At 35.4% G+C, this 20,272-nt stretch overlaps 1 protein-coding gene across 5 annotated transcripts in view; it reads left to right on the forward strand.

Moving 5' to 3' along the window:
• The window catches only part of LOC138715541 (uncharacterized), a 103,554-nt gene extending 85,369 nt beyond the window's left edge, over positions 1 to 18,185 (forward strand). For 2 of the 5 annotated variants that reach the window (XM_069848585.1, XM_069848586.1), the window contains exons 9-10: positions 16,552 to 16,791; positions 17,826 to 18,185. In XM_069848585.1, the coding sequence (XP_069704686.1) occupies positions 16,552 to 16,789 (238 nt within the window). In that variant the 3' untranslated portion in view covers positions 16,790 to 16,791; positions 17,826 to 18,185. Of the gene's footprint in view, positions 1 to 16,551; positions 16,792 to 17,825 lie in introns of those variants that run through there. The other 3 variants (XM_069848589.1, XM_069848587.1, XM_069848590.1) reach the window with 2 other exon arrangements.
• Positions 18,186 to 20,272: the final 2,087 nt, after the last annotated feature.

The raw sequence follows: 20,272 nt of genomic DNA on the forward strand, positions 1-20,272 counted from the left end.
CTGTCCTGGTTGGCAAAATTTTTGATGACCCTGTTTTTTGAAGTTCGGAATTTAATGTAGATGCTCCTTATGAATAGGACAGAAAGTCAACGAATTCAGCCTATCTTGACCCATGGTGTTTCTGAAAAATGTTTTTATTCTGTTTAATGTGCTGATACTCTGTTTTGATTCAGCTGTTGAAACAGATGTTGTTATTGCGATTCGTAGGGTTTGCCCACTTCAAGGAGTAATCCATAAAAAAGTGAACAAATCCCACACAGAGGAAATGTTTTTAAATATATCTTTTCAATAAATCACTGATAATTCATTAATAAATTTTTCTTTCGAAATTAAAGGATTGTAATTTTTTATGAAAATATTAGCCAGGTCGTTCGAAACTTATTTCTGTATGAAGCAAATTTCTTTGGATCAAGGATATTAAAGCTGTCAAACATATGTGACTGCACGAAACATCCATTGAATTGGTTGAGAATGATATTGCATACTTCTTTGGCATCTGCTGGCTGGTTTACTTGCCTACTGAGTTTCAGCCTTTTTCTTGGAGGAAACGAACATTCTTCTTCATCATCGACATTTATTTTATATCTGTTAGTGTTCTCTCTTATTTCCATTGTAACCCACTCAAAATGTTGTAAGAAATTTATAAAAAACGAAAATTCATTATTATTTAACAAATTTTTAGACCAAAAGCTTCTCTCACTGTTATATCATTCCATTCGAGTCATTTCCCTCTTCACTCCTTTCAAAGCATTTCAATAGTTCTGCTTTATTTTCCTTCATTCAAAAAATGTACTTCAAACACGGTTGCATGTGAGAAACAGTGTATGTTGTGTCAATGAGTGTGAAGAAGCAGCTATTGTAAGATCTCTGTATTGTGGAAGATGCTGTGTCCTGAACATTTCTTGGTGAACCCCATTATCATGTGTGAACACAACAGGTGAATTTATCCTAAATATTATCCATTTCGTCTTAAATGCATATGTGAACATGTTCCACTTCTAGATTTCTAACAGTGATGGAAGAAAGTAGTTTCTTCGCCTCTATTGCTTTCTGCAAGTAAGTTATGAGCAAGCTGCGCGCAAGAACGACATACAATCCAGATTAAAAAAATTACTGTATTTTCACAAATATACAATTCCAAAGCGTGAGACCTTCGCCATCGTTTTCAGGAACCTTAAATCAGTCTACATTATTAGCCAAATCCATCGTGCCTGACTGAAAACCTTCCCTTGTGAGTAGTTGATACAGTGTCGTTAAATAATCAACAAAAACCTCTACTATTATGTAGATGCACACCAGTAAAAGATACTTGCTTTAAATTATTTTGATGTATAAATAAAGTGGCTGATCAAACATAAAGTTGAAGTACTGTTAACAGCTTTTTCCTGCAACTTAAAAATATCTTGGGCACCTGCATTATTACCTATTACCTCAAAGTAAATTACCATAATTTAAATGCGTATGAAACAAGCTAAAATATGTATTTAAAAGAGGATTGGCAAGAATTAACTGTTTCAACCTTTGTAATAAAAAAATAATCTTGGATAACCATTTACGTAGTTCTCGGGTATGATAATGATATTTGTCAGCCAACTTTACACTTCGAACTTATGGTGGACCTTTACATTTCTGCTTTTTGATGCACCAATCCTTTAGTAGTAATAGTAATAGATAGTAATAGATGTATTTCTACTACCAGAGTTAAGGCCATAAAGCCTTCTCTTCCACTCAACCAGTATTAGAACAATAGCAATACAATGGTGGAAATACAGGAACAATATACAATTAATAATAATAATAATAATAATAATAGTAACAAAAAAAACAAGTTTAGTTACATGTAATCCTAAAAATCAAAGAAATTATAGCAATGTGAATCGAATTGTTAAAATAATAAAGAAAATTTATATGTTAAAAATAAAAATTATATTTTAGGAAAGCTCACAGTCTAAGCAGTCTATTTCACAACTGGATTTTGAAAGTAGTAAATGTCTGACAGCTCCTTAAAGTATGAGGTAGGAACGTCCAGTGACGAGAAATTGAAAGGGTGAATGATGAAGAGTATCGGGAAGTGTTAAGATGCAGTATACTCAATGTGCCAATGATCTGAGATCGAGTATTTAGGTTATGGTTCGAGCATAAATACACAAGACGAGACGATAGATAACTTGGGGCTGAGGTGCACAGAATTTCAAATAGAAGAGAAAGACAGTGTAAAGTTCTGCAATCGTTGAGCTGGAGCCAAGATAAGGATTCGAAAAATAGTGAAACATAATCGTATCGTAATATATACCACCCTTTTATGTTAATATATTCCTTCGTCGAGCATTCTTAATTTACTTTCTATTCTTTTGTTTTAACTGAATTGCTATCTATCCTTCCCTATCTATCCTCTTCTATTCTCTCTCATACTTAGACAGACTCCCTTCCATTTCTGCTTTTCTGTTTAATATTGCATATTCCTTTCCTTAATAATTTGCATTATTTATTTATTTTATTTTATTTTATTTTATTTTATTTATTTACTTCTTTCATTCTCTATTCTCAGATCTACCTACTCTTAATCATTCTTTTCCATCTACTTTCTCCTAAAATATTTTTCTACATTTCCATTATCTCTCTGTTTTACAACACTTACATCACTTATTATTTCCCTCTTATTCTGTCCTCTATTTATTTACATACTTACCTCTTTCTCTCCGCTTCACTCCTAAATTTTCTTTTATTGCCTCTTTCTGTAAATTTATATGTATAATACTCCTACACTTATAATACCCCGGATACTACTCCCAACCCAAAATATTGAATCACATGAAATATCTAATTCACTTAATTACACTTCCAATTACTCCCTCTTCCACTTCTCATTTGTTCAGATGTTCTTTCACTTTATTTCTCCATTGTTTGTTTGTTTATGTTACACTATCTTCTTACACTTAGCACTTTCTTCTTCATTCTTATTCTGTTACTTTTGCCATCCCTGACTTTCTTGCACTCACTTTTAGCACTCTTCTTCCTAGCTAATTCCATCCTCCTCACTATTCTGTCCTCTATTTTGCCATTTAATAACCTCTCAAAAGCCCTAACTATTCTGTCCTCACAATCACTAATAGCTGGCAGTTTCTTCATTCCTTTGCTCATTCTTATCATGTCTTCTCTTTCATTTCTTCCATTAGACTTTTCTGTGCTTCTGACCTCACCCACTTCCATCTGTTTCCATAATCCTTTGTTAGCAGTATCTTCTATCTGCCTCACGTTTTGTTTTTCTTCTTGGTTTATTCTGTTCAGCTGTTTCGTTTTTGTAGTCGGACTCAGATACCAGCCTTATACATCTCTCATTTCACTGTTGTTAAAAGGGTATGATATTTCCATGTTAGAAGCCTAGTTTCCATCTAGAAACCTAGTAACCTTACAGCCGCTTCAGATTCAATGTCACTCCTAATGCTAAAACCTGTATTTCCATAGAAGTGTGCTACTCATATCAAAATCACCATTAACAACTTTCTAAACAGTTGTGCCTTTTGCTAAGATAATAATTTTCCCTGGAATTTAGCTGGTAAATCATTGACATCAACAATAAAAAGAAATGCACACAAAATTGAGCCTTGAGCAACTTCAACATTAACAGTAGACCTATACTGGGAAGGTATTTTCCCCTCAAATTCAACAACTTACTTGCAGTGTAGGCTTTCACGGCCGGAGTCTATAGATGTAGATTCATTTTCCGGGCTGAGAGGCCGTGGTCTATTAGCTGGTTTTATACCAGACGTTTCGTCTGCAACTGCGGCAGACATCTTCAGTGGAGTGGTATCCGAGGTCGCAAGACTCTTCTCGGCGTACCTGAGGCAACTGATCCTGTGCCTGGTTGTGCGGGCGTATTTATAGTGCGGCTCGCGGGCCGAGGCCTGTTGTCGCTGCGGTCCGCGCCGCTTTGTTCGCTGCTCCCGTTCTGGGTTCCGCCCTTTTGTTGTAGTGGCTTCTTATCTGTTCTGTTTAGGACCGGGTACCAACACTTGTATAGCTTTACGCCTTCTTCCTTGCGATTAAAGTTGTTGTTATGTTTATGTATTTCGATCGCTTCTCTATGTAGACGGGGGAAGAAGTGCGTCGTCGTGCTCAAGATGTCCGTGTCCTTGAATCTTATGTTGCGATCGCCCTATTGATAGGCATGTGCTGCCACTGACGATTTGTCGATCTGTCCTAGGCGGCAATTCCTATTATGTTCTGTCAGTCTCGGTACTACACAGCGGAGCATCAGGACGAGACTGACAGAACATAATAGGAATTGCCGCCTAGGACAGATCGACAAATCGGCAGTGGCAGCACATGCCTATCAAGAGGGCGATCACAACATAAGATTCAAGGACACGGACATCTTGAGCACGACGACGCACTTCTTCCCCCGTCTACATAGAGAAGCGATCGAAATACATAAACATAACAACAACTTTAATCGCAAGGAAGAAGGCGTAAGGCTAAACAAGTGTTGGTACCCGGTCCTAAACAGAACAGATAAGAAGCCACTACAACAAAAGGACGGAACCCAGAACGGGAGCAGCGAACAAAGCGGCGCGGACCGCAGCGACAACAGGCCTCGGCCCGCGAGCCGCACTATAAATACGCCCGCACAACCAGGCACAGGATCAGTTGCCTCAGATACGCCGAGAAGAGTCTTGCGACCTCGGATACCACTCCACTGAAGATGTCTGCCGCAGTTGCAGACGAAACGTCTGGTATAAAACCAACTAATAGACCACGGCCTCTCAGCCGGAAAATGAATCTACATCAACAACTTACTGCCTATTCGTAAGATAGCAAACATTCTATTAAGGAAATCTCGTTTTCTTTATACCATAAAATTTAAGTTTCTTCAGCAATAGGCTATATCATGAGTAGAGACAGTCAAAATTCTTGAATAAAAGGAGCTAAAATTTTTGGTTAAAAAGGATAAAAATTCTTGAGTGAAAACGAAAATTTCTTGAGTAACCTGAAATTTTCACCCTGTTTTATTAAATTATTATGTTGCTTAAGATAATTGACAATTATAATTATATATTCGAAGTTTTACGTTGACAACATTTCTAAGATACTTAACATTATTTAACATTCAAAGTTGTACGAAGACAACAGTTTTAAGTTTTTCATTGTAAGGTTTGTTCTTCTATTTGTTAGCACACACGAGAACTGTGGAAAAAAAAAAAAAAAAAAAAAAAAAAAAACGTTCACAGTCAACATTAGAAACTGGAACCCATATAGCTTGGAGTGCTCCATCCACAAAATCACTGTGATCTTCACGTAACGACAGCAAACCTTCTCGCACTGAAAGTTCAGGACTATTTTTCAAATAGAACTTCTAAAATTTCCAAATTTAGATAATGTATTTATTAATTGCTGAAATTCGCTTCTTTTTGCGAATAATGACAGAAAATGTGCTAAATTCGCGATTCATAGGATTTTTACGATTTTTCGCTAGTTGAAACATGTAATTATGTGATATTTTTTTGTGTGAATCATGTTTTAAACTATGTTTATTTGTTTTTTTAGGTTTTCGCGATTTTGAGAGTCACGAATTTTGACTGTCTCTAATCATGAGGCAAGTGATCAAATGTCTTACACAAATCACATAAACAAGTCAGCGAATTCTGTTTTAATTCAAGGATACCGGTATTGAAAACCTATCAAACATTTTCTATCATTAAGGCAGTTGATTTACCATGCCTAAATCTGCCTAAAACCACAGTATTGCTCATGAAGCAAATTATTTTCTTCAAAATATGTAAATACTGTCTATTCATGACATCCACTAATACTTTTGATAATTGTTCAAATTATACTTAAGTAAATAAGGATATTATAATGTATCGGGTACCCGTATACTCAGATACAGTAGTAATATGACTTCAAAACTGTTACAATTCAATTCTGTTACAGTAAATTTGCCAGTACAGTAATTAACTGAAGTGTATAAAATATTTTAATTGTTTATTAAAGTTTGAATTGAAATTCTAACCAAAATTATTTGCAGACATACTGCTGCAAAATTCTTCATAAATGTGTTCGAAATAACATAAAAACAAGTTTTAATCAGCGAAAAGTTGAATGTTCAATGTAACAAATTGCCTACATTAGATAGAACTGAAGAAACGTAAGAACATCCTGATTTCTTCAGAGTTTGTACGACAAGATTCTGTGAGAAGTGATAGAGTATATTTTGAAAAGCAATATGGCTTTAACCCTACATTTAGCATCGGTATTACACTGTGGAAACATGCTTACGTATAGTTTATTTTGACAAATTAGATTTTGTTATTAGAAAACTGACCATATTTGACAGTATGAAAAATTGAAATTACTTCAGACTTCGTTAATAATGATATTGCTTCCTTATCACTCAATGTTTTGTTTTGTGAATGCGTTCTTCTTCTTCTTCTGCCTGACAAGTGTTAGGCCACAAGGTCTGTTACGGTCTCACATAAAATTTTCATGCCATCTCTTAGCAGGACGACTCACAGATCTTTGGCCATGTGGTACATAATCATAAATTGCCTTGGGAGACTATCATTCTTTCCAAATGATGTTTCCAATTAGAGTGATATTGAACAATGTAATCTAAATCTGGTTGAGTTTTTAGTTCCTTTAAAATTTCACAATTTTTTTTTTCAGATCCCATTTAGTATAGCCCGCTGTTCTTTGCATGAATCACATTTCACAAGCTGTTATTCTGCTTTTATCTGCTCTTATCTGCTTTCCTCAGTGTCCATGCCTCGCTGCCATAGCTGAGCATCGTTCGTGCCAATGTGTTGTAGAGACGTATGCGGGTGTGTTTCTGAACCAAGGATGGTTTCATCACACTATTTATAATGCCCATAGCTCTTGTGTATTTATTAATTTTCTGTGATATGTCCAATTCTTCAAAAATGGAAAGAATGTAACCTAAATATGGAAAACTATTACATCTTTCTAATATTTTATTATCGAGACAAATTTTACTTTGTATTGGGTATTTCCCACAGAATGCAATAATTTTTGTTTTATCTGTTGAAATTTCCATATTGTATGTGGCTGCTACTTGCTGCAAATTATATATTGACCTTTGGAGGTCGTCTTCTGAAAGTGCTAATAATACCAAATCATCTGCAAAGAGAATTGAATCCAATTTAAGGTGTCTGTTAATTTGTGAAATTCCATTATTGTATTCTATCGTATCATAACGAAATGACTAAACAGCTACAATAATAGACAATTTTATGCAATAATCGATTGTTGACATTCTTCCTGGCAGTATTTCACCAATAGTTATTAGTCGAATTACTCTGTCTGTTTGCATTCTGCAAAATGATTTACTCGATACAAGAAAGAGTGGAAATTGTGGAAGCTTATGTGAGAACATGTTCGGTTAAGGAAACCTACGAAATTTTCAGGGACAAGTTTTCTGGATAGAGGACAACCGGCAATGAGAGCAATAGAGTGTTTGGTTAAAGAGTGGCTATAGGATCTGTTCAAAATATGAAAAGAGAAAGTGTTACTTCAGTTCGCATACCAGAAATTATTGAGGGCATCTGCCAGAGGATTATTGCATAAAATTGTCCATTGTTGTAATTTACTCATTTCATTATGATACGATAGAATACGATAATAGAATCTGAAGCAGTCAAAATATCGCATTTACATTCAAATGGGAGGCAGGCTACTTTTATCTGTGCGACACTGTACATTTTGCTGTATAATCATCACTAGAGACCGGATTCTTATGTAATTGAGGATCGTTTTTGCAAAACTTGCTAACTGAAAAAACTAAATTTTACAGGAGAGACAAAACACTATAATAAGCAAATTTTGCTGTATGTCTAAATTATAGCAGAAAGCAAGGTTTGAAAAAACGATCACACTTTGACATACTACAATGAAGAGAAATAACTCATTTTTACTAAGACGCTTTGAACATCATGTAGAGGCCTACCTTATGTTAACGAATCCATCAAAATCTCAATTTTGCAGTTAGCAAGTTTTGCAAAAACGGTCCTCAATTACATATTGCATTCCTTTACTTGTAGACTACTGAAAATGACGAATGTTGGCGATTTGTGGTTCTGATATACCGGTAGTTACAGTTGAGTTTCATTTTACATATTCTTAGTAATATTACATATTTTACATATAATGCAAAGAATGTAACATTTTTATACATATCTAGGCAATTATTGAGTTTTTAATTTTTTATTAAATTCTTTTTATTTTTCAGAGTAAATTATTGAATTTTTTTTCATATACCGGTATACTAGGACATCTTAACGCCCCTGTCCCATTACTCCGACTGGAGGGCCGCTTTTTGTTTTCACTATAGTACACGATGCTGGCAAAGAGGGAGAGCTCGGAAACTGACTTCGTTATGTTTTGTTCACAACTATAGAAAATACTTCAATTTCTAAAGCTGGCTTAAGACAATAGTTCTTTTATAAATAAAAAAACAAACATAAAACTAGGGATTCCAACTCTTTGTCTGTAAAACATAATAATTCGGAGTGCCTGAACTCTATACATTTGCCGTAATGCTTTCTCAGAATCTGTGATGGTCAGGTAAATCAAAATACCATTTTGTGTGTCAAAGAAAAATATTTTTCTAGGAAATCTTAAGGCACAAGAAAAAAAAGCATAAATTGTGGTAGTGACAAGTTGTATTTGCAAACTATACAATGAGGTGGAAATGGCAAGTCACTTTCCAGGCTATATCCTCCCACTTCAACTGACCAGTTAAATTGTGACAACAGTTTTGTGAATTTAAATAGTGACTTTAAATTACATATTTTATTGATACTACATATTTAATTATATATTTCCCCGATATTTACTACATTATTATGTACATATTTCGTACTTTCATATTACATAAAAATCCGGGGCCTAATCATCACACTTGAAAATTCGGTTGTGAAATTGTTTTTCTTTCTCCTAGTCTTTATTAAAGCAACGGTTTTTTTTTTTTTTTTTTTTTTTTTGGAGTTACTATACTCTTTATAACTGTATATTTTTTTAACTTCACAGTTATCACTTTTCTTTTAAAAGAAGCATATTAATGTAGAGCCTGATTGTAAACTTGTGGCAACTGCGTGAAAGACGAATTGGCAAACACTTACATGGACTCACCAAGAGTGTTGTTGGTGGGTGTTTGAACAGTATGCTCTATGAGTAAGTAATCGCTCACATACAGAACCCCCCACTCCGAAGCCTTAGAAAGAAACTCGCGCATGTTGGTGCCATGAGATTGCGATCGGGCTCTAGCTAGTTCAAGGTTTCATTTGAACAGTTATTTTTCAAAATTATGTATAGAGTCGGGAATCTGAGGACACCCTTTAACTTCGGAGACAGAAGGAAAAATGTAAAATCTTTGAGTCGTCATGAAGGAATAGGTGTAGATGCTAACCTTTGCTGGTAATTTTGTACTGTGGCCGCCATTTTAGAGCAAGGTCCATATTTTAAATGGGAAGAGGGTCATGTGCATATCAAATGAGTAGGGCTAGGATTTTAATGACCTATAAATCATAAAAAAATATCCTAAAAACAATGCATTTATGACGTAAAAATCTTTAAAAAATGCCCTAAAAATTGTTCTTACATAATTGGCTTAGCAGGAAAAGAGATTTTGTACTACTTAATATTTAGACTAGTAATTAAATTAAATTCTACGAGTAGTACCAGTATTTAAGTTTATTTAATTTTACATAATTTTTTCTAAGTGGTACACTTTAATTAATTATTTTACCTGATGTAATTTCCATGTACCTCACCACAAGGCCACTCTTATCCGAAATTAGCAGGTATAGAGGAGTCTATATTGAAGGGGTGATTGGAGTGTACTATGTTAAAATGGCAATATTTGTGTAGAAAAACGATTAAAATATTATTCAAAATAATGGGTATTAGCCATCGGCGTAGCTTGGTCGGTTAAGGCTCTTGCCTGCCGATCTGGAGTTGCACTCAGCCGCGGGTTCGACTCTCGCTTGGGCTGATTATCTCATTGGGTTTTTTCCGAAGTTTTTCCCAATTGTAAGACAAATGTCAGGTAATCTATGGCGAATCCTCGGCAAATATCATATCACTATCACCAATTCCATCGACGCTAAATAACCTCGTAGTTGATACAGCGTCGTTAAATGACTAAGTAAAAAAATAATGACTATTAATGAACAAAATATGTAGACAAATATCAAAGGAAATAAATATTATTTTATATTAATAATGGGGATTTATGGCCAAAATTAAATGAAAATTTCTAAAAATGTCCGAATTAAAAAAAAGATGCTCTTATGAATTGAAACAACCAAAAAATGCAAAAACATGCCCTAACAAATATGTCTTAAAACACTCAGTTTATTACATAACATATAAATACTAAAGCAGCTATGTTTCTGGCTTATTAGAAAAAAGATGCAATTTCATCAAAATCCCAGCCCTACAAATGAGACTAAAATGGAATTCATTGCTGTAATCCGATTTGACATATTAAGTTATGTGCTATGATACCACAGCTGCTTTCCCCAAACATCAGAATCACTTCACTCCTCTTCTCTTTTGTCAATGTCATCTCCAGTTTCCTGAAACTACTTACTACTGCTTATGGCTTTTAGAGAATCCAGAGGTTCATTGCTGCCTTCACATGCCATCGGTCCCTATCCTGAGCAAGATTAATCCAGTCCCTACCATCATATTCCATCTCCGTCAAGTCTACTTTAATATTATCCTCCCATCTACATCCCGGCCTCCCCAAAGATCTTTTCCCCTCCAGCCTCCCAACTAACACTCTATATGTATTTCTGGATTCATCCGTATGTGCTACATGCCCTGCCCATCTCAAACGTCTGGATTTAATGTTCCTAATTATGTCAGGTGAAGAATACATTGCGTGCAGTTCTGTGTCGTGTAACTTTCTCCATTCTCCTGTAACTTCATTCCTCTTAACCCAAAATGTTTCCTAAGCACCTTATTCTCAAACACCCTTATCCTTTGCTCCTCTCTCAAAGTGAGAGTCCGAGTTTCACAACCATACAGAACAACCAGTAATATAACTGTTTTATAAATTCTAACTTTTCGTTTTTGAGAGCAGACTGGATGACAAAAACTTCTCAACCGAATAATAACAGGTATTTCCCATATTTATTCTAAATTTTATTTCCTCCTGAGTGTCATTTATATTTGTTACTCTTACTCGAAAATATTTGAATTTTTCCACCTCTTCAAAGGATAAATTTCCTGTTTTTATATTTCCATTTCGTACTGTGTTCTGAAACAAAACCAGTAATTTCAAATTTCTGTGTTAATTACTTTTGAACACATATGTCAAATCTGATTACGGCTATGAATTCCTGAGAAAATTTTGGCCTTATTTGATATGCCACATGACAGCCTTAAAATTAAAAAAAATGTCACATTTCTCTAAGATGGTGGCCATGTTCCGGAAATACCCAGCAGAGGTTGGCTCTGTCATCCATCCTTTCGTGAGCTGGTCAGATCTTTAATTTTTCCTTCCATCTTCGAAATAGAATGGTGTCTTGGAACTTTTTACTTACCCAGTATAATCATATAGATGAAATTGTTTTAATCAAGTTATGAAAACTCTGCTTCTGCTTTTGTCTTATAACTCAGAATTGTTTTATTAGCTATAGATAACAAAATTGGCATTTCCAAGTTAGAAAGGCCGTCTCTGTCCATAAGTACAAGAATAGTGGAGATGAATACCAATATGTAATCAGATGTACATGTAATTCTCAGTGATGTCACGTCACACAGGACTATATTAGGAGATAGAATCACAGTGGTGATTTGCCGAACACTATGTGAATCATACTGTAAATGAAGTAAAAATGCATTAATGATTACCAGGGGGTGAAACTGAGAGGAGTTTCCGGTAGCAAGACTGTGCAGGCTGTTGTTTTGTTGCCCGATCGCCAGAAGCAGTAAACATAAATTTTCTGATTGGATGCTAATGGGAAACACCATTGTATACGAGATATAGCTCGTAGGCAACACAGAACAACAAAATAGCAGCTATATTTATTTTGAAACGAGAGCCTGATGACTGTTTTATAAGTTGTTTGTATGTATATGTTATTTAATTTTAAAAATATGTGAAAATTTCATCACAACAATTATTTCATTTTATTTAAAAATATTTAAGAAATATTTTATATATACTTCTTTTTTTACATTTTTACTTATTATCTTAATTAAATAATGAACACACAAAAATAATAACATTCATCTTTAACAGTCTTTTTCCTAATAATGGGACATCAGGAGCAGGGTATTATATTTCAAAATATCAAGAAAATTATTTCATACCATGTTCATCCTCCTCCAGTCTTGACACTGAATTGCTAGCTATTCATGCTGCTCTTCAGTGTGTTACTCAAATTTCTGAAAAATCTATTTGCATACTTACCGACTCCAAGGGGGCTATATTTAATATAATTAAATATGTACCAAACCTATATGCACATAGAATTATTCCAATTCAGAAACAACTAAGTAAACTAAAAGAACTCCAAAAGGAAATAACATTTCACTGGATACCTAGTCATTGTGGTATACCTGGAAACGAGAAAGTCGATAATATTGCAAAACAGGCAACATATTTGCAACCAAGACCTCTTCAAGTGATATCTCTATCCACTGCTTTTGCTTCAGTAAAGTCTCATTTTACAAACCTATGGATCAACAATTGGCTCTCTTCTGACAAAGGAAAAATGTTACAGTCTGTACAAAAGAAACCAAATTACCTGGAAATTTACAAAAACTTGCCCAGACATGTTCAAACATTTTTAACAAGATCCAGAACAGGTCACATTGTCACACAAATATACCTATACCGATTTCACCTTCCTGATACTCCTACTTGCCTGTAGTGTAATAATCATGATGAAGATCTGGAACACATTTTTCTATACTGTCCATCCATAAACCACAAAAGAAGTAAATTAAAATCATCAGTACCAGTTGCAGAAGAGACAGCCCTTCAGTATATATTGACTACTCCCCAACTCTGGCTACTAGCAACAGGCATCTATAATGAACACCGATCAAAATACCCCTCTTTTCTCGTGAAAAACAACAACTGAATAGATTACAGTGGACTTTATGTTGTCAGCAAACAGCTGGATGCATTAAGAAGATTGATTTAACAGTCTTTATAATTTGATCAACAAAACAACCAATATCGCTTTCAAATTTTCAAATGTTAAGCTTCACAGCCAGACCAGACCCCAGGAGCACACTATTTGTTCTCTGCCTCCCTGTCGTAACATGCACCATGCACTTCTATTATTTTGTTGTTCTGTGATGATTACTATATACTACATCATACTTAGAATAGACTTGCTGCAGCGATAGCAACTGAAGGAGAATTCATTTGAGTTTTGCTGTTCTGAACCTCGACATGTATTGTTTTAAAATTCAGAATCAAATAATGCAAACATGTAGTAATAACAAGTGAACAAAAACGTTGACTATGAGATTACGAAATTAATTCACTCCTTAGAAAAATCACAACGAATTACGTTGTTGGAACATTATGGCTAATTCTTTCAGGTTAGGTGAAATTAAAGTCGACACCCTAACACATTTACTTTTTTAATTTTGTAACAGGAAAATGTAAAAACTGCAAAATATAAGAAATTTACTACATAAGAACAGAGTGAAGAGACTGCTTTTTTATTGTTCCCATTTGTTCTAGAAAACTAATAATGATTGTGGAAATTACATGCTGTAAGCCTATCTGTGGGAGAGAATGAAGATTCTGTTAATGTTCTTAAAACAGAATTCTAAGATTACAACGAAGGTATTACAGTCTGAAGGTGACCATGCATCCCAATTTTTCCGGAACAGTCCCAAATTAGATCCTATGTCCAAGATTTTTTTTATAATATGTCGGGACTCCTATTTATTCCGAATTTTGCCAAGATGTCATTATTTATCCCATTTTAGATTTGTTTTTGAGAGATGTGAACTGTAAAGTTGGCAAACATTCAGTTGCCACTACCAGTATTGGTAGTAGGCCTATATCCACAGAACAACAAAATAATAGAAGTGCTCGGCACATGTTACAACAGGGAAGCAGAGAACAAATGGTGCGCTCCTGGTGATCTGCTGTGAAAATTTGAACAGGATATTGGTTGTTTTGTTGATCAAATTATAATGATTGTTAAAGATGAATGTTATTATTTTTGTGTGTTTATATTATTTATTTAAGATAATAAGTAAAAATTTCAACAGAACAAGTATAAATAAAATATTAGTTGTTCTGATGAAATTTTCACTTATTTTCTTAATTGAATAACATAAATATACAAACGACTCGTAAAATAGTCATCAGGCTCTCGTCTCAAAAGAAATATAGCTGCTCTTTTGTTGTTCTGTGTGGCTCTCTGTTGCCTACGTGATATATCTCGTATACAATGAAGTTTCCCACTAGCATCAAATCAAAAAATTACATTGAAAAGTTTACTGCTTCTGGTGATCAGGCAACAAAACAATGGCCTGCACAGTCTTGCTACCGGAAATTCCTCTCTCAGTTTCACCCCCCTGCCTATATCTCATTTGCTTCAAAATTGAATTGAATGTGGGCGGTAGCTAATGAAAGGAGCTGACAGTGCCAATATTACAATGCACTGTGTTTGGACTGGGAGAGAATAAATAAAAATAAATATTACGGTAAAGTAAGCTTATATAGTTGCTGAAGACGCACATCAAAAACAAAAGACTTTTAAGTTACTATGATATAGTAAACCTTTACAGTTGCTAAAGACGCACATAAAAAATAAACATATAACAAAGCAATCTACTGCCCATGTCTCACATCCTGAACCGAGAGCTCCCTAGTGCTTATAACCACGCCTCTTAGATCTGCTCGGACCAGCACAGCAGCTGCAGCATGAGGCATGGCAGCATATTACATGTTCTGAAAACATTATCCTATGCCAGTGTAGGGGTTTTTACTCTTTATAATACTGGATACTCTAATCGTGGTTACCACTAGCGCTATTATCTCTGATGACGATTTCCTAAAATGTATGTAGACACTTGGCCACTCTTCGTTCAGTCTGGACAACTGCTGAATTACCATAGGGCAGCGTTTCTCATTGTATGTTCCGGGGTTCCGTGACCTCTATATGATTTTAAATTTTATTCCATACTTTCTTACTTGGTTATTTAACAACATTGTATCAACTACTACGTTATTTTGCATCGATGGGATTAATGATAGCGAAATGGTATTTGGCGAGATGAGGTCAGGGATTCGCCAAACATTACATGACATTCGCCTTACAGTTGGGGAAAACCTCGGGAAGAAATCCAACTAGGTAATCAGCCCAAGTGGGAATCGAACCCGTGCCCGAGCGCAACTCTGGATCGATAGGCAAGCGCCTTAGCCAATTGGGCTGCTTTGGTGGTTATTTTATACTTAGTGGTTACTACAGAGTGATTTATATAGAACTGACACATTTTTTTCTTTAATTATTCCGTTGGAAATTCATTCAGTGACCCAATTTTATCAACAAATTAAGCAGAATTTTCTGGAGTTTCGATTCCTTGTCACTAGATGCGCAGATGTTTATGTTTTATTCCTATTGTTGGCAGCACTGACCCAATTTTAGCACCAAATTAAGCAGAATGTTCTGGAGTTTCGATTCCTTGTCACTAGGTGCGCAGATGTTTGTTTTATTCCTATTGTTGGCAGCTGTTTTCGACATTTTGTGTCAACGTGAAAATGCAGTACACATTAAATCAACGACTCTTCCTTGTGAAGCAATACTGGATTACGAATTCAATTACAGCTACTCAAAGGGCATACCAGAGAGAATTTGGTGTTCGCGCTCCTCCCAAAAGAAACACAATACTGGGATTGGTAAACAAATTGGAAACAACTGGATCTCTGGTGAGTGAAAAGGGCAAGCATCGTTCATCTAGGCTTCCCACGGTTGTTGACGTAAGAGCACGACTGGAGCAGTCACCCAAAAAATCATTAAGACGTTTGTCGCAGGAGACAGGGTACACCTACTCATTGTGTCAGAGAGCTGCGAAAAGTGCAGGCCTAAAGTCATATAGGGTTACAGTTGTTCATCAGCTGCAGGAACCAGATAAGGATAAAAGATTGAATTATTGTCGTTGGTTTCAGACGTTCATTGTGCAAACTCCTGCCATATTGTCCATCACATGGTTCACAGATGAAGCATGGTTCCATTTATCCAGTTATGTGAACTTACAGAACTCACGCCATTGGGCCATCGAAAATCCACATGTCATCCATGAAGCACCTATGCACCCGGTTAAAATCGGAGTTTGGTGCGCAATATCCGCACAGAGAATAGTGGGGCCAATTTTTTTTAACCAGACTGTGAACACTGCAGAGTACCGACTGATTTTCATGGAGTTTCTTGAGCAACTGGACGATGTAGAGCTGAGTCAAGGATATTTTCAGCAAGATGGCGCTACATGCCATACATCAAATGAATCCATGGAACTAATTGCAAGTTTCTTTGACGACCGAATAATTTCCAGGAACCTGTGGCCACCGAGATCTCCGGATTTGACAACGCCGGACTTCTTTCTATGGGGTTACTTAAAAGACAGGGTTTACGCCACACGTCCCCAGACACTGGACGATCAGAAGCACAACATCACACAGGAGATTCAAGCTATTGACAACAGAGTCCTCCAACGAGTGGCCAGTAACATGGAACGACGTGTTGAGTTGTGCCTTATGCAGGATGGAGGACATTTTCAACATTTGCTATAGAGGTAAATAATCTCCCAAAATTCCTCTACATTTTAGGTATACTAAGATGTCACTAGTACAATTCGTTTTGAAACAATTAATGAAAGAAATGTGTCAGTTCTATATAAATCACTCTGTATAAAAATATATAAATATTACGAAAATATGAATCAATAATATCATTAAACCACCGATAATGATAATAATAATAATGATGATAATAATAATAATAATAATAATAATAATAATAATAATAATAATAATAATAATAATAATATGTTTGATGAAAATCTAAAACGGAAAATACCCGTATTAATTATCACTTTCATCACTGGTTTCTCTGCGTATGTGTTCTCTAAAACAAAATACCGAAAAGACAAAATGCAGAAGTACAGTAAAAATGAGACAACAACTTTCTGCCATAAAACCAGATTGCAGGCTTAAAAAGCAAATACATTCGTCCCACTGAACAATATTGAGATACTAGCTTTCACTTGTCTCTTAACTGTTAAATACTAATAAAATATTACAAGGATTCCGCAGTTACACTTTAGATTAAAAGGGATTTCGCGGTGGAAAAAGTTTGAGAAACACTGCCATAGAGGAAAGATTTTATGGATGTGTACATGTGATAACCGTAATCGCAATTAGGTCGATAATCTCAAGTAGAGACTGTAATCTTTCACTGGTATTAGTGTTTAGTTACAGGAATTGATGAGAAGGACATAATTTATTTTGTGAGGGGACAGCCTATACATTCGCTTGTCCATGACTGATCTTGCTCTATAGCTGACGAAAGAAATCCTGAAAATGCTGATTAGTTGAACGTAGGGTAGTAGACACATGCGGTACCCGACCACTCTCCCTCTCTGCATCTTGCTCCACAAAGAAACAGCTCAGGAAGTGAGGCACGGGCAGTATATGACTTGTAATATTATTCAGTTCAAAGTTGTGGTATTTAATTAGGCCTATGTTTTTACTTCTAAACTTTAAAAAGACTTTGTTTCACTTAATCTATTGAGCTTATTAATAAATGTTATTCGCTTTCATTCTGCAGGAGTCGATGGACTAATTGTTGAAGATGGGGATCATTACCTATTCTGGTACAAGAAGCTCTGAATGCCACAGGAAGCCACCTACACATCTATGCACTGATGAAAAGAAGTTTTCACTTTTATTTCTACCATTGTCTACTCCAGGTTTACACAATATCAAAGATAAAATCATTACAGTAACCTACCAATACTGAACTGCCTGTGACATTTCATTGCAAATAAATGCAAAGATCAAAATTGGACCTACAACCAGACTGAAAATTTATATGCATCTCTATTACCCTAATTCTCAAAATTGTTATGATGGCGTTTGGCAGCTGGACTGAAGAAATTTTCGCACAAATAAAAATATATTAATTACACTTAGAGTACGATCTTATTTTTAAGGAATATGTATCGTAAGTAGGAAACTTTAAGTATGAGTCTAAGAAAAGTACCAATACAGGATTTTTCTTTCATTTTATAAAATCAGCATACTCTCGACACACAAAAACACACACCAACGAAATTCTCAACACACAACTCAACTTTAAAACACACACACTCTTTGACTCTACACTATACCACAGGAACACATCCTCACAGGAAACAGAACAAGTGGCGCCTAGACCAACAACGACCAGTTCTGAAGATGACCCATAAATAGGTCGAAATATGTAAACGAGGTACGTTGAAATTTAACACAGGAAAGTCTTACCATACATATTCCGAAGTAATATGTTTCCAATCTCTTATTTTGCAGGAAAGGTTTCAATCTTTAATTATTATGACGCAAAATTATATTCTAATGAAAACTGTTCATATTTAAATTTAAATAGTAACTTAACATTTAAAATATAATAAAGAAAATGTTAAGTTCAAGGAACAGTTCAGATTCAGTCAGTTTCTCTGAAAATAATTTTCCTACAAAAAAAAATTCTTGTCCATCTTTTCTTAAAAAAATTATAATGTACGTAGATTAGTTGCTAGTGCAATCAGATATGAGTGATTAGGAATGACGTGATTGCCTTGGACACCTCATATTCGGAAAGAGTTCCAGGATGTTATAACTGGAACTTGAAATATTCAGGTGACCCAATTTGTTTCTGGGTCTGTACAATAAATGTACAATCCAAAAGAATTCGTGTTAAGAATTTGTAATGCTTTCAAAATTTGAAAATTTTCGGCTCAGTTTGAATGAATGAATCTCGAAGTAATTTCAAAGATAATCATTGACAACGAAAGAAATGATTGTGTCTTGTCCATTGGTGTGGAGTAACGGTTAGCCTGCCTGACCACAGTATAGAGAACATACAGTAAAGACACCTGAGCCATTTCGTGGGAACAAATTCTGAGTGCGCATGTCACGAAACCGGGTGTATTATCTGGAACCTCCACCAGATGGATCTCCATTATGACAGGGCTGGCATAATTTAATATTAACTGAAAACATTCATTACTCATCTTTTAATAATTTTAAAGACACGAGGCAAAGGAATGGCAATATAACTATAATAATAATTACTTCCATATGCAATCTAACGTTCAAGTCACTGTTTGAGGCTTATGTTGGTAAAATTGATCCAAGTACATCATAATACATCATGGCGTCCATTGCGGTGAAGTGCGAACATAAACGTCAACAATGGATATAAGTATTTTGACTTCCTAGTGACATAATATTAATGATAGATAATATACGTACAAAATTATTCGTATTACTGATCAATAAAATAAATAAATAAATATTTTACTAATATTTTAATAGTGGTTTGATACTAGCGATATAGTTGGATTCATTGAGAACTAGACCTTACTGAGCTTGAATGTAGTACCAGCAACATCAAAGGTGCCGACAAGAGTTGTCCCTACTGATTCTTATACTGTGGCCTGACTGTGAAACGAGAGAGCCCATGTTCAAATCCTGGTTGAGACAAATTACCTGATTAGGGTGTTATACGAGGTTTTCCCTCAACTATCTGAAGCAGAATTGCTGGTAACTGTCATTTCACCTCATTAACATCATTTCATGTACCATTTAAATAGTTAGAGATCAGCCAGGAGATCGTGACAGACATGGTTCCAGGATTCGCCTACAGGTATCATCTGTCTGGGGGAGCTACACAAATCCAAGAGAGCCATAGGGGCTTCAAGAGAGTGGACTACAACAGACCAAACAGAATAGTTAATTCAAACAGATGATGCCGTAGTGAGTCACAGAATCTACAGTGGCACAGCCTTCTGGGCAAAAGATGCAGCAGAATGCAAGCAAGTGAATTGTGAACAGATGCCATCGATCTGAGGGATAGCATATTAACAGGGAGATGAGGGACGTTCCTGTTGATGCAGACTCACCAGAACTGGATGTCATTGCCGAATTGATAAGAAGGCATCAAGCAGTGAATCACCTGCTTGAAGAGCACTTCAAAATCATCACAAATAAGGAAGTTGCATAATAAGCCTAAGGCTA

This window comes from Periplaneta americana, chromosome 15, assembly GCF_040183065.1.
Source record: "Periplaneta americana isolate PAMFEO1 chromosome 15, P.americana_PAMFEO1_priV1, whole genome shotgun sequence".
Lineage (NCBI taxonomy): Eukaryota > Metazoa > Arthropoda > Insecta > Blattodea > Blattidae > Periplaneta > Periplaneta americana.